Here is a 19,714-nt window from a genome sequence, read left to right as displayed (position 1 = left end):
CTTTCTCTTCACAGAACATTTTAAACGCATGGTATGGGATCTTAGGCTTTACCTGGCTGACTACTGAAGCAGGAATAGACTCTGCTCTGGGAGGAGCATCCTGCGGTCCATGTGCCATCACATACTCCTGCACATCCGCCATCAGTACTGTCAGTATTTCCAGGGGTACTGGCTGGGGTAAAAATTCCATCCTGGTCCTCATTTCATTTTGGAAGGGGGTTTCTTCCATGGCTGGTGGGGGTGTAATGCTGCGAGCTCTGTCTCCCTCCATCAGTTCGGCAATCAGCACAGCTTTTGGCTTATTGCTGGCTATCTTACCCCTGGCTTCCAATAGTTCCTTTAACATCTGCCGTTTCAATACAGTGTAGTCTGTCTCCATTCACCTCTGTGTTCGGTTCTTTGTTGTATCCGAATTGCCATTCACTTTCCTGTTCGGTAGTTTCAATTACCCGAACACCGCTTTTCGGCTGTAAGGTTGGATCCCACCGCTGCCACCAATTGTAGCGGAGCTGCAATATTAAATCCCAAGATCTCCGCTGGTATAGAAGGTAATCCAAAGTAAAGCGCTGGAAAAGAAGGCAAAATCCCAAATCCCCCAGTAACCGGACGAAACACAGTTCAGGGAGTCAACTGACAATTTTATTCACGGCTCCAGGAGTCAACTGACAATTTTATTCACTGACAATTTTATTCACAGCTGTTAGGCTATGCATGCTCTCTATTCAAAAACCCACAAATACATTTTTACACCAGGTTAACACAGCTATTTCAGACAACCTTTAAATATTCTGCAATATGACCTAAAGTGGCTAGGTTTGCCAAATTGACGTTGTAACCCGATTGGTCAGAGATCGAGAAACACTTACATAACAGTCTGCAGCACTGTACCTGTCAGAGCTGCAGGCGATGGGCGATGGGTGCTCTCACTCTCAGGCAGAATGAATGGAGAGGCCTTAAACCCGGCGGCATACATGGCAAGCCGTGGGGCCCCCTCCTTGTGTCGGACTGCCCTACTTTTTAGTCTACCCTATGGTGATTTAGGCGTCCGCAAGTTCCCAAGTACGTGCAAGGCCTTTATCACTTAATTAGAGAGCCGCCTCTGCCTGTAAGCATTAAGCTGAAAACCACAGTACATGTGTGTTGTGTTGTTCCTCTGCCATTACATGCTACCCTTATCCCCAGTTATCCTACCCATAGAATGCAGCTGGCAACAAATGATGGGCCCAGGAAGGATGCAGGAGACTGTTGGAGCAGGCTTTGCTTTGACATAGACGAAAAGAACTACAAATTATGGGAGACAAATTTATTGGGCCATCTCAGAATCTCGAAAAAAAGATCTTGAGGGAACTAGCAGATGCCAAAGATCCCAATGAAGATAAATCAAGGAAGAAAGGGGTGTGGCTTGCAGAATGATTTGTGTCTCATGAGCCCTAAAAATTATACTTCAGCACATACCACTTACTTCTAACCACAGCGAGTGAACGGAAAGATAGCCCAACACAAGAACAAGAAGCACCCTGATAAAGGTGATCGATCAGGGTTTTTTACAACTCATGCCCGCTCGTAAGTGACCTACCACTTATGCAAGATTTTATTCAGACGTGAGTTTTATTGGCATCCTTTACTATTATTTGGGTTGGGGGTTGGTAAGGTTAATTAATTTTAATCTGGGTGGCAAGGTGATTTTAGACCTTTAGTCACAAGGAAGATAAGGGGCCGGTAATTGGGGGCAGGTGACTACAGCATGTCTACATGCCATTGTATAATAATTTAGAGCCCCCACACCTGTCGCCCATGGGTGGGAACTAGGGAGCACTAGTTCATCCCCACTTTAATATTATAATTTGGGACCTACCCACCAATGCGGGATAACATTGGTGTAACGGCACCCCCAGGCATAGGAGGGGTTAACAGCCGTTTAGGAGATATTCCCTTCCAGATATACAGGCAGCTACTGTAGACACCAATCCACCGAAGCATTTGAATGCCGTAAACAGCTGAACCAGAACCATATGAATGCTGTAAACAGCGAATAGGAAAAAACCATACAAATAGGTTTACACTCCTAGCAGTCAAACTGGAACAATCTACAGTAAATCCCCCCAAAGATGAGACAGAGCTCCGTGTTGAGGGTCAAGCAGTGAACAGACAGAGCTGTGGGTTTATTGTTCTTATATACACATTAGTACCACCCACAGGGTTTTGGAAAACAACCAATAAACACGTACAATGCACTCAGACACTCCCACACAAAATCCTCCCCTCTGCCTGTGATACAATTACCTTACACATTGGGTAATGTAATTATCACAGACAGAGAAATACAGTTTTTCCACATTATTCATAACTTTAAAAGTATGCATCACATTCACATTCACACTTACATTTTCAGAATCAGCATACTCCAAACACAAACATACGTCAAAATCATACAAATTGGTCCAGTGGTTCAAAAGATAGATCGTAGTCCTTTGTGACTAAATGAAGCATGACTTTTCTGCCCAAAACCAGTTCCACATAGTCTTCTATCCTGGAGATAATTGGGAAGTAATCCAATTATCTCCAAGGACAGAGGCAAAACTCCATTGAACACATGGCAGCAAAAGACAATAAAATACATACAAATATATAACTGTGCAGCTATTGCATAAAACAGGTACATTCAACATATCCCCAGATAGCTCAGATCTGAGCACACATTATTACTCAATGGCGCTCAGATCACATACATACAGTTCAATTACCATGGAGCCAAAGTCTTTCCCATAGTCTTCCATTATACAAATGGGCTCCATGGCATAGCTATCTGGGGTATCACCGCTGAAACAGGGCAAGCACTGAATGACCCGGCTTTCGTGTTTTTGCAGGGAAAATCAAGCTTTTTAACATGGGGCCATAGTCCAGAGGCAACAGGCGGGCAACCAGGCTCCTCCAATGCAATGTGGCGAGATTGGTCTCATCACATCTCTCCCCTTTTCCAAACAGACTAACAGGGTATCTGACCTCCTGCCGGTCAGTGCCCTGGTTAGTCCAGCAGCCCACCCACAAAACACAATCAGTAATACAGCCCACCCACAATAACTGGTTACTACACCTGGGTAGAGGAGAAACTTGTCCATGTCCAGGTGCCTCACCATGGCTGTGTGGGTGACTGGTAAGCTGACTTGGTGGGTTGCTGAGTGGGCAGAGACCAGCGGTACTCTTCTCTGGTGCCAGCACTACCACGGGAGTAGTCTGGTTGGAGCCTGGTTGCTGAAGGGAGAGACCGACCATCTCCCCTTTAGATACACATCTCTGCTGCTGAAGGGGGAGACCGACTGTCTCCCCTTTAGATACACAGCTCTGCTGCCGGAGGAGGAGACCGACTGTCTCCCCTTTGGCTAAACAGCCCTGTCGCTGGATGGCAGGACCGACCGTCCCTACCCCCTGTGCTGTAAGTGCAGAGAACACGGTCCCATCTGCACGGTTGTGGGGCTTACTGTCTCCCCCTGGTACGTTAAGCTGCCACTGGGGAGAGGGGGTAACAAGCTCCTCTCCCATATATACTTCCAGCCGTGGGGGAGGGAGACTGACTGTCCGCTCCCAATACAGAGTCCTGCTGCTGGGGAAAGGAGACTGGACTCTCTATTGCCTGTAGGACACTCTGCTGCTGGGGAATGGAGACTGTGCTCCCAATTCCCTGCAGATCACACTGCCGCTGGGGAATGGAGACTGGGCTCCCAATTCCCAATAAATCATACTGCCGCTGGGGAATGGAGACTGGGCTCCCAATTCCCTGCAATTCACTCTGCTGCTGGGGGACAGGAGCAACTATCTCTGCCCCCTGTAACTCAGCCTGCTGCTGGGGAATGGAGACTGGGCTCCCAATTCCCTGCATATCACTCTGCTGCTGGGGAATGGTGACTGGGCTCCCAATTCCCTGCAATTCACTCTGCTGCTGGGGGACAGGAGCAACTATCTCTGCCCCCTGTAACTCAGCCTGCTGCTGGGGAATGGAGACTGGGCTCCCAATTCCCTGCATATCACTCTGCTGCTGGGGAATGGTGACTGGGCTCCCAATTCCCTGCATATTACACTGCCACTGGGGAATGGAGACTGGGCTCCCAATTCCTAATAAATCAATCTGCCGCTGGGGATCTGGGCTGACTGCCCAGCATCCCTGTAGGGCCGGTGGAGAGACCTCAGTCCCATCTCCACCTGCCGCCTGGGGTTCCTCCCAGTAAAGCTCTACAATATCTTCCCAGCTGAAGGGGTCTGGATCTGGGTCTGTCACCTTGCTGTCCTGCTGAGCCTTCCCAATGGAGTGGAAGAGATCTCGGTAGTCCTGCTCCAGTTCCCACTCCAGGGTTGCTAGGTGAGCCAGGTCTTGCTCTACCTCATGTGGGTCATCCCAGTCATGCCTAGGCTCCCTCTTGTAGAAAATGTCCTGAAGTCTGGTCTGTGCAGGGCTCCCGAAGTCAGGCTCTGCAAAGGACTCCCATAACAAGCCAGGACCATCAAACTCCTCTCCCTCTGGCTTGTTATGCTCGGCTGTCCAGGGTATATACTGTGCCATATACCACCAGAGCGCTTGGTAGGCATCCTCCAGCCATAGCTCCTGCCATACCGGGTGCTCTAGTTCCTTCACCCATTCCTCCAGGGGTTGCTCTCCCAGGAAGGGCATCCGCAGGGCCACTTGCTTCTGCAACCGCTGCTCTTCACTGGGGAGACTCTCATCCCGCTGGTATTGTACATTATCCAGGACCTGGCCATCCAGTTCCTCCTCCTCGTATAACACTCCTGGTTCCATTCTGTTTCTTTTAGGGTCGCTGTACTGGGACATGCGTTGCCCCCAACTTGTAAATCCACGGAATGGTGTCTCCTGTAGCTGTCCTTCTGGCTGTGGGAACGATCCCGCCGCTTGCCACCAATTGTAACGGCACCCCCAGGCATAAAAGGGGTTAACAGCCGTTTAGGAGATATTCCCTTCCAGATATACAGGCAGCTACTGTAGACACCAATCCACCGAAGCATATGAATGCCATAAACAGCTGAACCGGAACCATCCAAATGCTGTAAACAGCCGAATAGGAAAAACCATACAAATAGGTTTACACTCCTAGCAGTCAAACTGGAACAGCCTACGGTAAATCCCCCCAAAGATGAGACAGAGCTCCGTGTTGAGGGTCACGCAGTGAACAGACAGAGCTTAATTGAGTTTTGCCTCTGTCCTTGGAGATAATTGCATTACTTCCCAATTATCTCCAGGATAGTGGAACTGGTTTTGGGCAGAAAAGCCATGCTTCCTTTGGTCACAAAGGACTTCGATCTATCTTTTGAACCAATAGACCAATGTGGATGATTTTGACATATGTTTGTATTTGGAGTATGCTGATTCTGAAAATGTAATTTTATGTGAATGTGATGCATACTTTTAAAGTTGTGAATAATGTGGAAAAACTGTATTTCTCTGCTTGTGATAATTACATTACCCATTGTGTAAGGTATGTAAGGTAGTTGTATCACAGGCAGAGGGGAGGATTTTGTGTGGGAGTGTCTGAGTGTATTGTACGTGTTTATTGGTTGTTTTCCAAAACCCTGTGGGTGGTACTAATGTTTATATAAGAACAATAAACCCACAGCTCTGTCTTTTCACTGCTTGACCCTTAACACGGAGCTTTGTCTGGGGGGATTTATTGTATGCTCTTCCAGTTCGACTGCTAGGAGTGTAAACCTTTTGTATGTTTTTTCCTATTCGGCTGTTTACAACATCCGTATGGTTCCGGTTCGGCTGTTTACGGCATTCATATGCTTGTCCGGTTCGGTGTATTAGTGTCTACAGTAGCTGTGCCTGTGTCTCTGGAAGGGAAGATCTACTAAACGACTGTTAACCCCCTTTATGCCGTTACAGCTAGCATGCCCGGTCTTTCAACAGGAGAAGGGACAAATAGAAAAAGTAATAACCTAGTGCTAATACATGCCAAGATGTTCCTCCAGACTTGTGGCATCCAGAAGTGAAAAAGGTGGAAAATGTGACCTCACACGCGAGTATCTGACTCTTTTTGTATGAAAGAACTTTCTCAATAGCTTTTGTGGGAGAATGAGCTTCGACGGGATAAACCTTTATATATATCACATAGAGCGCTAACTGGAAGTGTGCCAACTAGCGGACTTAAAGTATAAATAATAAATTATAAAAAAAAATAATGTAAGATATAATAAAGATATATCGAACAGATACAGAAATTTATATATGTAAGAAATAAAAAGTATAAGAATAAAAATGAAAACAGAAAGTTATAGCCCTTCCAGCCGCAGTCAGATAAATGATAATAATTAAACTGAACGATTGTACAATTTAAACACATAAAATAACAGAAGTATGTAAGAGAGCTATTTTAGATCTCTCTCTCTCTCATTTCTTTTTTCTTTTTTTTTTTTTTTTGCTTGTGTGTAGCGGCTACCCACTATTATTGTTATAACTAAGAATCTTTTGAAGGGCCTATCTACTTTTATTATTAAAAGTTTTCCTTCTATTTCTGTGAACTCTGTCCACCCTCCATTGCTGGTAAAAAGTTAAGATAATAAGGAGCTTAATTACCTAGTTTACACCGCCAAGACATCTCAGTTGCAGCTACCCACTCCGTCAGCATGCTTGCTGACGTCTTCCACAATCTTGTCCAATCCAGTGCACTTCTCCAATCATATGCTCTCTATGAGCAGAATTTGATTGAAGTGCCAAGTTTGACTCAGTTCTGGAGGCTGTCAAGAAGACATACACTAGAGGCGTATTTAACCCTTTAATGTTAACACTGCTAATTCTACAAGGCGGCAGTGTTTTACAATGAAGGGTTAAAACGACAGACAGGGTCACTGTGTCCAAACCCTTTCATTTGGATGAAGTAGCATGAGTGCCTTTAGTGGTCCTTTAAAATGCTGTTTCATATTACTGTCTCATCGCTAAAAGGTAGCTCAGGGTTACTACACATTTGCTGCAGCAGAGTACATTACCACAATTCAGGTACATGCTTGATAATTACTTTGCATATTATGCTGACATATTCAGAGTTATTATTCACTAGACACTAACTACTCCAAACTGAATTTATTTTTACAATCTTTTCTAAAACTATATGAACAAGAGAAATCAGGAATATTCAGTGGCTACGGGCTTAAAGTCAGGTATCAGGATTTCATTAAATATAGATTTATTTCATTGTTATTTGAACAAAGATGCAATGTTCCAAAGGTCAAATCAGAATAAGTACACTATATTTATTTATAGTGTTCAAGGTATTTAAACTAACTGCACCCCTCCCTGCCTACTTGCGACATTAAATAACATAGAAATGAAATACATATACATAACATGGAACTGGAACTATTTAAGTTCTTTATTCTCTAATCTATTTGTGTAGTTAAAAGCATATTTGATGCCAATATTTCAGAAAGAGAAGAGAGATATGGTAGTTATGAAAGCATATGAAATCAAGGTAGAAGATCAATCTGAGAAAGAATAGTGTGTTACCCTCAGTGAATAATACCAGACATGTGGCCCGTTTTTGGTGCCATTATAATAACTCTATAATAAAAATACACTCATGTAAAGGTAGCAAAACTATTCAAAGGGTGCTCACAGTTACACTACAGGGTATAGCAGTATTCTCAGTACAGTACTGTAACCATCCTCCATTACTACTGGGTTGTAATTCCTAATCTTCATGGGCATTAGAGAATGGAGATGATAGTATCTGAGTTTATAACAAATAGACCAACCCTCAGTCAGAGATCAGCACACACAAACTTACGCTTACTTATACACAGAAAAAAAAGAGTTAGTGACCACCACGTATAACAAACTCATTTACATTTTGCTTCCTCCCCGCCCCCCAGCAGGATATTTTGGTTTAGTGCTGCCCTAAGCATGACAAAACTTTGGAACACCCTAATCTAAATTTGCCCTAGCCCTTCCTGTCAAGACTGCACCTGTTTAAGACCAACACGCATTTTTACCGACAGACACACGCACTTACTGATGCATACACAGCCAGATTGGCACAAACACTGTTTAAAAAACACTTTTAATGAAAGACACGGACTCAATGAGGGACACACACACATTCACTGACACTCACAGTCACTGACAGACACATACACATTCACACGCACACTCACTCACTCACAGTTCTACACACTCACTGACATAGACATATACATACTCAATGACAGACACACATACACTCTCAGTGACAGACACAACTAACAGACACACACATTCACTGACACACTCACTGGCAGACACACACACACACTCAGTGACAGACACACATTCACTGACAAGCACACACATACCAACTCACTGACAGGCACACACACTAACTGACAGACACACATAAACACTCACTGACACACACACACACTCACAGACACATGCACACTCACTGACAGATACACACACATTCATTGACACTCACACATACACACTCACTGACAGATACACTCTCACTGACAGACACACACTGACAATCTGACATACACATTCACTGACAGACACACACACACACATTGATTCTGACACATTCACACACTCACAAATTATTTCTTTTTTATTTTAATTTCAATCCACCCAGCCTCCCTACTTTTGGGAGTGCTGGAGTGGATTCAGTCTTTCCCTAGGGTCCTGGGACCCTTTTCCTGCTGAACAGACGGTGAGTACTCAATGAAGGCGGTGAGGGAGCTGTGATCTTCTTGCTCTGCTCCATTGTGTGCTGTTTAGTGATGCTAGGCGCCATTGTGACCTCAGAATCCAGCTCCTGGCATCACTGCAGGGTTGCACGAGAGAGCAGCTGCCAGTTTTAGGTGGGCCCTGAGGTGGCCAGCCGGGCATCTGCAGGGGTTTTTTTGCTGCTCCACTGAAAGTGCCGCCCAGACTACTTAGAGAGCCACAGATAAACACATATGAAAACAGACAAGCTCTTTCTTAGAGCTAGGTGTCTAGTGGAGTAGGAACAAATGGGAACATAGTTCCCTTATTATATTGCAGAGGGAACATAGTCCCCACACCCCTTAGGAACAATGCTTACAGTAAAGGAGCATTCATAAGGAGAATTGTACATTTTATAATAATCAGAAGCTAATGGAGAAATGCTCTACCTTCATTCATTTCTTCACAGATTTGTAAGCCTGAGGATTTTTTATAATCCTGTTCATAGGATTCACAGGGTCACAGTGCTTTGCCAGATCGGGATCTACCATTTTCCCATCCTTGCAGGGTTGTACTTAGCGCTGGGCAGTGTTTGTGTATTTGAATGTAAGCATGTGTTTGTATGTAGTATGTATGTGTGTGTGAATGTAAGGGTGTATTTGTGTATAGTGTTGTGTGTTTTTATATACTTTTTCCATTTGAAAGTAGTGGTTTACTTGTGTGTAGTATTTGCCTTTGAATGTAGGGGTATGTCTGTATGTAGTGTTGACATTTCAATGCCAAACCTCAATAGCAAGTCAGTAGCCAGTATCTCATGCCAATGAGCTGCATTAACAACAAAACAGTTGTCCATAAGTGGTTCGTTGGCTTTACGTCTCTTCCTGAGTTGTGTTCAAAGCTGTTGTATAAAACAAGCATAAACTTCAGATAATCCATATTTAAATTCACCTCTGTTGTAGCTTGTGTCCAACTTGTTGAAACCATCACTAGCTGCTGAGATAAACTGTAATTCAAATGGGATTATTTTCCTTGGGTCTGCTATATTTGTGAGTACTGCTATATTTATGAGTGGGTTTCTTTTTTGGTATGACTTGGAATCTTTTTCCCTGTATGTTGATTTTCATGCTGCTTCCACTATTACTATGAGATAAAGCTACAAACCTATTAATGGATTGTCCAAAGTTCAAATATTTGATCTGCTCTATAGCTGTTGTGACCAAAAGCAAAAATGGTGCTGGTTGGAATCTATATATCTCCCCAGATTCCTTTTTCGTGTAATGCAGAAGATTTGCCCCAGGGAAATGTGTTATTTTAAAATTAATATTGCACTTTGGGCCTTGGGCGGTACCCATCGAGAGAAGGGTGGGCCAGTGCTCCACTCATTTTGGAGGTTGCTGGGAGACTGCAGGTGAGGAGTCTGGTTCCAGAGTTCCAACATTAGGGTCAGGACTACATGATTGTGTTCCTGCCTCTATAGTGTCCCTTTAAGTACTCCCCTGCCAAGATGTAGATCAAATCTTGTTTTGTTTCCTGCGAGGTGTAAAAGAGCAGCTAAAAGAAACTGAAACAGTAATGTGGATATTTCTGTTAGGAAATGGACAAGCCACCCATCCCACTCAGTTTACAATATTGTTAAGTTAGTGCTCAGACAAGCAAGGATTTTGTTTTGCTTTATTTTGTTATAATCAACTGTACCCTTTGTCACACTATCTAGAGCTGATTTCATATTTAATAAATAAATATTGACATATTTATCATTTGACTTGCTTATACTATTCACCCCCATATTTTATGTTTCATGTTTCATGAGTTATTTAATCCTTGATTTTGTATATCAGTTCATTTCTTTTAAAGGGGAGTAGTGATTTATTTGAAGAAATAACATTTGATCTTGTCACATATCAATATTCTAGGTCCCTGATGAAGTTCTGATTGAACGAAACGCGTTGGACCAGTGCCTTTTATAAATAAATATTTTTTTACACTGCTACTTTTGTTCCTGCTCTACTTTGGTTTCCGGATCTCTGAATCCAGTGGATCCAGCTTAACCCCCCTACAGGATTAGGGGTGGCACCTTGAATGCACGTTCATTATCTACATCTTGTGAGTGCTTCTGATAGCGTGTCTTTTGTAACATGCATATTAAGGTCTTCACTATGTACTGTTAATCTTTTATAGGTATAGACAGCGGTTTCCCCCTATCTTTTGTATACATTTGTTCTACCAAGCACCTATGTGGATAAGTTGCCGTTGGGAAGCTGTCACAAAGCTAAGTTTGTTTTTATATCTTTTGCACATACTATTGTAGTTTGTGTGTTGTTTTGTTCAGTGATGAGTGGCTGATGTTAAAAGGAATGAGGAAAGTATGGAGTCTGCAACAATTCTGTGAGAAATACTGGGCACAACTCACAGACTTCCTTCCAGCCCTGCATTAGTGATTACTTGAATAGACAAAGAAAAAACATTGCTCCTTTAAGAAAATATTTTATCTTTAATTGCTATTGTTTTGTGACATTGGCTTTCCACTTTTACATATGTTTTTGAAGCGAAGAGTACACATTAGTTTAGTGGTCAATGTGGTCTGACAACAGCATATAATGGAGTGCCATATTTAGTAACATACTTGCTTCTATGACTTACTGATACATGTACTTCTAAATGGTATTTCCAATGCCAATCATTCCGATCAAAACTATTAACATGGGTTGATCTAGTAATAGATAGATCAGGCCCAGATAGCTACGACTGCCATAACAGTGAAACCAATGACAATGAAAAGAACCTTCAGTAGTGGCTTGTCTGATGTGTTGAGTTCTTGTGGTAGAATTTCCAGGAATGTGACATACACAAATGTCCCTGAGGCAATGCCCCCTAAGATGGCTTGCACCATAGTTACGATGGCAGACTTCTCTAATGTAACAATAATGCCAATTGTGATGCCAATAGGAGACATCAGTGAAAACACCACAATGTATACCACTAGCCACGTTCGTTGGGTCAGACTCTGAAGCAGTTTAAGTGACAGGCTGAAAACGATAATGCCCTTGTGTATAAGTACTGCAATGCTGATCTCTAAGGCACTAGAATAGCTGGACTGAAGTCCAATGGCCAGACCTTCAAAAACCGAATGAATGGAGAGCGAGCAGAAAAGAATAAGGGAACGAAAGGAGGCATGGGAGTATATATTAGGGTGGATGTGGTTATGTGGCTCCTCCTGCACAGTGACATTTATCTCTGATGACATGTCCTGCTTTTCTTGGTAGTCGGTGGTAGGCGTGGATGGCATTTCTGGCAGTGGCATCACATCATGGGACGGGCTTTTGTGATTATTACAACAATATAAGACAAATCGTTCAATGAAAAGAACCAAGAAGAAGCCCAAAGACAAGATCAGTTCTCCCATAGGATAGTTGATCTGCAAAATAATATGAGAAATCAAAGATGAATTGCACTGCATAGGGCTTGTAGATATAAGCTTGTATATACAAATACATATCATCATTATCATGCATGGAACAAACACATACAAAGTCTAGGTTTTGTTTCAATTCAGACGTTGGACAATTTCCTCCACCTTATGCATTTATTTATTTATTTATGTATTTATTTATTTATTGTGAGTGATTGTTTTTATATTTTTACATATATCTATGTTCGTTGATGAGCTCCATATCTTTCCTCAGAAATATCTATGCACCAATGTAGAAGCTTCTAGATTTCTAGGTATCATGTGTACCATCTCATCCCCCTCCTCTCTCTCATCCCCACCCCCATTACCCGGATACTGGCTTATGATGTATTCTTTTATTGAGGAGATACAATAGATGCCATACAAACAGTCCCTGAAAAATATAATTTCACTGGCAAAGCATGTTTTGTAAGCTTCAATTTGTGGTCCCACTGGGCTAAGCATTAAACAAAGAAAATGAGTTTGTTTACACCAGTAAACTTCAACACTGTTTAGTACAGGGGTAGGCAACCTACGGCACTAGTGCCATGCACGAAACTCAAGGTGTCTTTGCATGGCACTCAAGGCTGCTAGAGCCAAACAGGCTCTGGCCTATCAGGAGTCCCAGTGAAACTTCAGATATCTGATAATACGAAAAGGACAATCCTCAATTTATGCATTGCAGCACATAGAGTAAGTGATCTCAGGTCCCTTCCTTCCAGCACTTGTGAATGGGAATCCACACTGTGGTAGAGCAGCACACAGCGGATATTGCAGCTCCTGCCCTTCACCTGTACCTGGCCAGCCTGGTCCCCACTGGAACCTAGGGAAGCCACCCATACTGCTAGATATACACAGAAATGCACAATAACCTTCCCCTCATACAAATAATACGAACAGCCCACAAACAAACATACACACAATCCGCGCAAACGTAACCCGCTAACAATCCACATACATGCACACAACCCCACATGCAGCCTCTCACATGCAATACCCCACACATACACACACTACCAAACACACAATGTGACACATCCATCCACACACACAATTCCACAAGCAGCCCCAATACACAGCCCACATACACAATACCACAAACTACTCCTGAACATATACAATATAATAGCTCATATACGCACAAATACAAATATACAAAGCAAATACAGTATAAATAACACAAGCAGAATACTGCAGCATACAGAACTCAATTTAAAAAAATAGGACTGGCACGCTACGGGACATCACAATCCTTTATCGGCACAGTGCTGCTAAAAGGTTGCCTACCCCTGGTTTAGTATACAAGTAACAGGAGCATAATTTCTACAGTTTCCCATGCAGTACTTTGATTTGGAAGTGTGTGCTATTTTCTGCAGAATTTACTTCAACTATTTGAACTTAAAGAACTGCCTTTCCAAGGCCTACACTGATATCGTAACTAACAGCTTATTCAATTATTTGAAATCATTTTAATGTGACATCAAGATGAACCCAAATGAAATTTGTGAAAATAGAAATGAGCAGGGAAAGATGTAGAAGAATAAAGGTGACAGTGTGTGAACTGAAAACATTGATTAGTGGGATATAATAATGTATATGTTATGTTCCAATAGGTAAAGAAGAAAGACTGATAAATGACAAAATAACGAAGAAGAAATACAGTTTGGAATTAAATAGAATGGAAAAAGAAAATACGGTATAACTGGAATATGAAGTAGTGAAGGTCTAGTACTGGAGACTCTGAACGAAAATGTAAGCGAAATTAAAGAAGCTTTGTGAAAGGCTGTCTCTTTAGTCAATCACTTATAATCATGAAATTTAAGGTTCTATCACTGAAGAGCAACACAACTAATTAGACTCACATATGAAAGCTCACTTGCGATGTCTGTGAGGGAGTCAGCAACGACATGAAGCAAACAGGCTCCCAGGAATATGCCGGCTGCAAATGAACTGATAAGGCAAACAACGAGTTGGTAGGATTCTGCAAAGAGATTAGTTAGTAAGGATCTAGAAGAAGAATAAGCTTTCCACATTTCATAGGGGTGCAGAGATTGGCATATATATAGATATATATAATTTGCAAGCAGGATATCTCAGAATGTTTATCATATTGTTAGCCCCTTCACTCCCAGAATCATGTATAAACATTTTATGTTCATTTACTTAGCAAAACTAAATTTACAACAATGTGCAGTACTGACATTCATTGTCTCCACCCTCTGCATGGAGACACCAAACTTTCCCCATAGCGATGCACTGATTCAATGAATCTCTATGAGGAGATGCTGATTGGCCAGAGTGGCTTTGGATCAGCCTCCTGGCCCACCTCCTTTGCTAAGATAATCAGAATTGACAATCTCAGCTGATCCAATGCTTTCCAATGGGCTCAACTCATCACTTCTGATGATGTCAGTCAAGGAGGCAGATCAGGGGAGGAGCCAGCAGCAGACTGAAATAAAGTAAGGGTTGTGCTCTATTTAGAGGGTAATGGGGTGGGGGGACAGGGTGCTAGATAGTATTTTTAACACTATAGGGCTAGGAATACATGTTTTTGTTAATGTCTGTGGATGTGCTGACATTAGCATTCCAAACATTAATAAAGATTGCAGTAGAATTTTTAAATACCATTTATAACTATGTAACTATGTTTACTCTATGTTCAAATGCAGGTATTCCTTTTAGATTTTGTTGGCATTAGAACCAAATTCATACCCTGTGTGAAATATTGCAAAATCGCTGAATACTATCTATAGTGTTTCCTCCCTCAAAAACTCTAAATAGTATGAATGGAAAAATAAAACTTGTGTAAATTTACTGAATGTTAATTTTTAATATTGTCTGAAAGGCAATATATACTAGACAAATGCATTGTTAAAAAGAACTTCAAAATCACAGAACATTGAGAATTTCGGTCATTCATTCATAAATGAAATATAAACCCACCATATACGGAAAAAACAAATGACCAACTGTCAGACTGTAATTCAGTAATCCGCACTCAACACTGCAGCCAATGACAGTCCGGCTACCGTGCGCAACACTGCACCAAAGAATAGTGATCAAGACTGATGATCTCAAAGAAGGCGGCGGGGCCAGCCACAGATAGAACACAGCAGCAAAGTAGAAAAGGAAAGGAAACCTTTTCACTTCACATAGGGGATGTGGTAACCTAAAATGTGGTACTAATTTTGAAAGAGTTTATTTAGGTTTTGGGATGGGTAAATGTATAGTTAGGGGAAAAAAAGGGTATTCAGGGTACAGACATTTGAGGTTTTTGAAGGGTTATTTTTCAAAGTACTTAACATCCTATGATTGATAACAGAACTGCAGAAACTACTATATAGTGTGAAGAACTCAGAGATGTCCATGCTCCTCCTGTAAGGCATTTCCTGTGTTAGAGGCTGTTAGTGAGCAGATGGGAAGTGATCCTTTCCACTTCCTGTCCACCCTCACACACAGACACTGGACACACAGACAGCTGGGACAAGACCACGTTTTACACACTCTATGAAAGTGTGCAATGTTGATTCAGACTCTACTATTATCTGATCAATTGCTTCTCAACATATCTTGCCTACTGCTGCATTTCCACACAGTGCAATCACAGCAGTAGGCAAGTTAAGGTAAGCAGCAGTCTGACCCAATATGGCAGTTTAGTCAAATAAAAAGTAAAATTTTCTCAAAAAAATCAATATGCTTCATCTCAAAAATATTATTAGGTTTAACTAAATGTAATTAACATTTGTGAAAATGTAATGACAATTGGCCTTTCAGCACTGTTGTGTTTCTGTTGCCAATCAAATTTATCCACAATCCATCAGTAAGCTCAATCACATAGAAGGGCAAACAGCAGACATCATGGACAGAGGAGCACAAAATGACTGAGACTAGATATTTGGATCTGGCACAAGGAAGAAAAGATAAATATAAATAAAGGCAAGTGAGAATAGAGAGACTATAATAATTATGTATACTGCTTTAATGTAAAGGTATACTGTAGTGCCAGGAATACAAAACTGTATTCCTGACACTACCAATCCCTCGGCCTCCCCCTCCCTCGCGTTCCCCCTCCCAGGTAAATAAATGGTTAAAAACACTTTATTTACTTACCTTTTCCCAGCGTCTGTTTCCCTCAGCGCTGGGCTGAAGCTCTGCCCTTTCCATTAGACATCCCCAGAGGAAAGCATTGAATAAATGCTTTCCAATGGGGAAAAATCTGACGCTGGAGGTCCACATGCAGAGCGTGAGGACGTCCAGCATCAGATAACGGACCAAAAGTCTGTTATGACTCCGGAGGCGCCCCCAGTGGCTGTCTTATAGGCAGCCATTGAGTGCAGACTTAGTGCTGCAATATAAACATTAAACATTGCCTTTCTCTGGAACTGCAATGTTTAACATTGCAGCACTAAGTGCAAAAGGGACACAGCACCCAGACCACTTCAATTAGCTAAAGTGATCAGGGTGCCTACAGTGTCCCTTTAATCCCTTAAGGACCAAACTTCTAGAATAAAAGGGAATCATGACATGTCACACATGTCATGTGTCCCTAAGGGGTTAAGGAGGCACTCCAGGCACCCACACATTTGGTGCATTGCGTGGGTTATGTTAGTTATACTATTTTTAACACTTTTAATTACATATTTCATAGTATACACAGACAATTGAAATACATAAACACCAGATATAATTATTAATTAATAATTGATCATTAATTAATTAAATAAATAAATAAGTCATTCCAGTCAATAATGTAATTACTTGACATAAGGAAAAGGGAAACCAATAAGAAAAGAAAATTACAGGATCTATTGAGAATTTGACTAATTTACTTTACATATATATATATATATATATATAATCACTAATTAACCAGTAAGTCAAAATCAAGCTGTAACCCAACCACATTCAGCTCATAAATACCTTGGTATATAGTTAGATCTTAATCTTTCATTCAGTCTGTATTTCGATAAACTAATGGGGGCTATAGGGATGTTGGTAAAACACTTTGGGTACATTACTATGCTTGTTGCAATAAATTACCAAAAGTGTATATAAGCTGAGAAAATCAGTGTTCTGGTGAAGTTGTTATGGCAGTTATTTCGCTAGTGTTTGGTTAGTATCAGTGCAGGGGGAAGAAAGTTGCATGCAGACATTAAAAGTAAAAGTGTTTCATTGATACCTGTTGGTATTATTTTTGCTGCAAACAACTATTGGTTGTTTTTATTAACCATACTAATGACTGTTTCTTTAATTATGTCCATCAAAATGAGTTCCATATTTATAAATTGGTTAAGAACATGGAGTCCACTCCACTTACTTGTACCTCTGTACATTTACATTTTGGAATAAAATAAACACTTTAAAGCAATCCAACTTTATCCCCTAATGAAGTTACCAAATGACAGCCTTAGAAGACAGGACAATGTGCAGCAACATTGTGCCAAGAATCTCACGTGCAATGCAAAGCCAATGGTTGACATCAGAAATCCTTTTACAGAACACTAAGCATGTTTGAGGTGTAGGAACCCTGAGGATAGACTATTTTTTTTTCAAAATGAATGCAAGGTATTGACATGATTAGTTGCTCAGCCTCTTAACAACCTCTTCAGTCATCAACAAGGGGGAGTAAGGATACTGAAGAACTAATTAAAGAATTCAATGGACACAACATGTTTATTTGTAAGACGCATTTAACATTAGCCCTATTCAAGTCAATAGATGTGTTTTTTGTTGTCCCACCTGCTGTTTTGACCAGACTTATGGTCAGTGACTTAAACTTAACACTCCATCAGCAATCTGACTTTAATCTATTGCGTGTCTGAGTAGTGAGCTAAATATTACATTGTTCAGTTGGTAACACTTAATAAATCCAATCCAATTATTCTCACATAAATATGCAGGTTATTGGTTTTGGTACATATATTAAAATACAAAAAGATTAATTTTTTACAAAGATTAGAATTTCGATAGTGTTAAATATGTGTTACTGACTCCAATTGTTTATAGTGAAAAGATGAAAGCAAGGAAAGTCTTTTGCACAGGTGAAGATATTTTAACTGAGATTTTTAAAACAAAGGGATAGAATAAATATATTTAGAAGACAGTTGTTGTACACATTCAAGTCATAATTAGCGCATACAGTGAAATATTTAAGTTTTATGTATGGGAGAATGGTTTAAACCATGGCCCATTGTTATACTTTACCTTTGACACTACTTTTCAGGAACCAGCTGGCAAATGGTGGTGCCAAGCCACAGATCAAGGTGATAAAGAGAAGAGCCACTAAGCACCCAACCTTCACAGACAGAAGTTGATCCATGACTCGAAGCTTTAATTGTGGAATTCACAGAAATACAGATTGGCAGTGCATAAAATGTAAAACTTTAAGGCTCTCCCGTTCTAATTCTAAGTCTGTGTTCACCTATCTCCACTGCACCCTCTTGCCGTTAAAACCTGCTCTTCATTAATCAAAAGCCTCATGCCCGAATCGTTAAGTGGATTTATCCCATTCTTGTTTTCTACTTCTAACTCTCCTCTCCACTCCACTGAACTTGTTTCCCTCTGCCTTTTTATACTTTTAACAGCCTCAGTAGAAGTAACCTCCCTATCAGGCACTTATAATTATTTCATGACTCATCAAGATGTTCGAGTAGTTGTGAATGCCAGGCAGCAGTTCTTGTGTCAATATCTCGTGTTTGCCAAAGTAGTTAATATATGAGGATAGGTCGCCTTCTTTCTGCATCAGATGGAAGGCTGATAATATTCTCTGCCGACCTAGTTGGGGTCAAAGATTCATAAAACACTGCTTTAATTTAAGGAGGCACTCCAGGCACCCACATATTTGGTGCATTACGTGGGTTAGGCTAGTTATGCTATTTTTAACACTCTTAATTACATATTTTATAGTATACACAGACAATTGAAAGAAATAAACACCAGAAATAATTATTACTAAATAATTAATTATTATTTAATTAAATAATTCATTAAATAATTCCAAAAATGTTATTACTTGACAAGAAAAAAACAAGGACAAAATTGACTTCCAATTTCTTTCCATTTTTTATAAAAAGGAAGAGGAAGTTCCCAGCATCCCAGCCTATCACATGACATATCACTGGACAGCCCAGGTTGTCCTCTTTACAATACAGGATCGATTAGTAAAGTAGCTCAAAGAATAAAAGGAGATGCATGTGAATGAAATGTCCAGTACATAGGACGCAAGTTAATGGGCTGGGTATCAGGAGGATATGTACTTAAAAGAGAAATTGCACATAAATTTGGTTGCTATAATTTGCATTTTGACACTTTATAATACAGTGTGCACTTAGGTTGATATTGCACTTTTGAACATTAGTTTTATTGTGTGTGATGAACACATTTCTTCACAAGTCTTAAAGACACAGTGCACCTTTATACAAGTGTATATTTGTTGGCTATTGCACATTATAGGTGCTGCTATTTTTGTACATATTTTCCACTAATTTTAGGATAATATTTTAGCACCACTTTTTACTTATTTTTCTGTGTGTAGAAAGGTGTATGTTTGATGGAGTGGTGAATTTAATTGTAGGAGAATTCCA

The 19,714-nt window shown here is 40.9% G+C and overlaps 1 protein-coding gene and 1 long non-coding RNA gene across 2 annotated transcripts in view; one reads left to right on the top strand and one right to left on the bottom strand.

The window, feature by feature from the left end:
- LOC134612681 (uncharacterized) overlaps window positions 1–19,714 on the top strand; it is a 645,290-nt gene that overhangs the window by 15,812 nt on the left and 609,764 nt on the right. The gene's annotated exons all lie outside the window — the stretch shown is intronic.
- Window positions 11,408–18,687, bottom strand: SLC39A2 (solute carrier family 39 member 2). The gene is made up of 3 exons (XM_063454802.1): window positions 18,336–18,687; window positions 13,994–14,112; window positions 11,408–12,098 (listed from the first exon to the last, which is right to left on the bottom strand). The coding sequence occupies exons 1-3, from the start codon at window positions 18,448–18,450 to the stop codon at window positions 11,409–11,411; spliced, it is 924 nt and encodes a 307-aa protein (XP_063310872.1). The 5' UTR covers window positions 18,451–18,687; the 3' UTR covers window position 11,408.

This window comes from Pelobates fuscus, chromosome 5 (genome assembly GCF_036172605.1).
Source record: "Pelobates fuscus isolate aPelFus1 chromosome 5, aPelFus1.pri, whole genome shotgun sequence".
Classification (NCBI taxonomy): Eukaryota; Metazoa; Chordata; class Amphibia; order Anura; family Pelobatidae; genus Pelobates; species Pelobates fuscus.
The sequence above is the reverse complement of the archived record's forward strand: the minus strand, read 5'-3'. Positions and strand labels throughout refer to the sequence as shown.

Bases quoted from the DNA above. Each gene is read 5' to 3' on its own strand.
- SLC39A2 (XM_063454802.1), bottom strand. From the start codon at position 18,450: ATGGATCAACTTCTGTCTGTGAAGGTTGGGTGCTTAGTGGCTCTTCTC. The intron at 14,113-18,335 runs GTAAAGTATAAC...ATCTCTTTGCAG, and splicing joins CCTGAAAAGTAGTGTCAAAG to AATCCTACCAACTCGTTGTT. The intron at 12,099-13,993 runs GTGAGTCTAATT...ATTATTTTGCAG, and splicing joins TCGCAAGTGAGCTTTCATAT to ATCAACTATCCTATGGGAGA.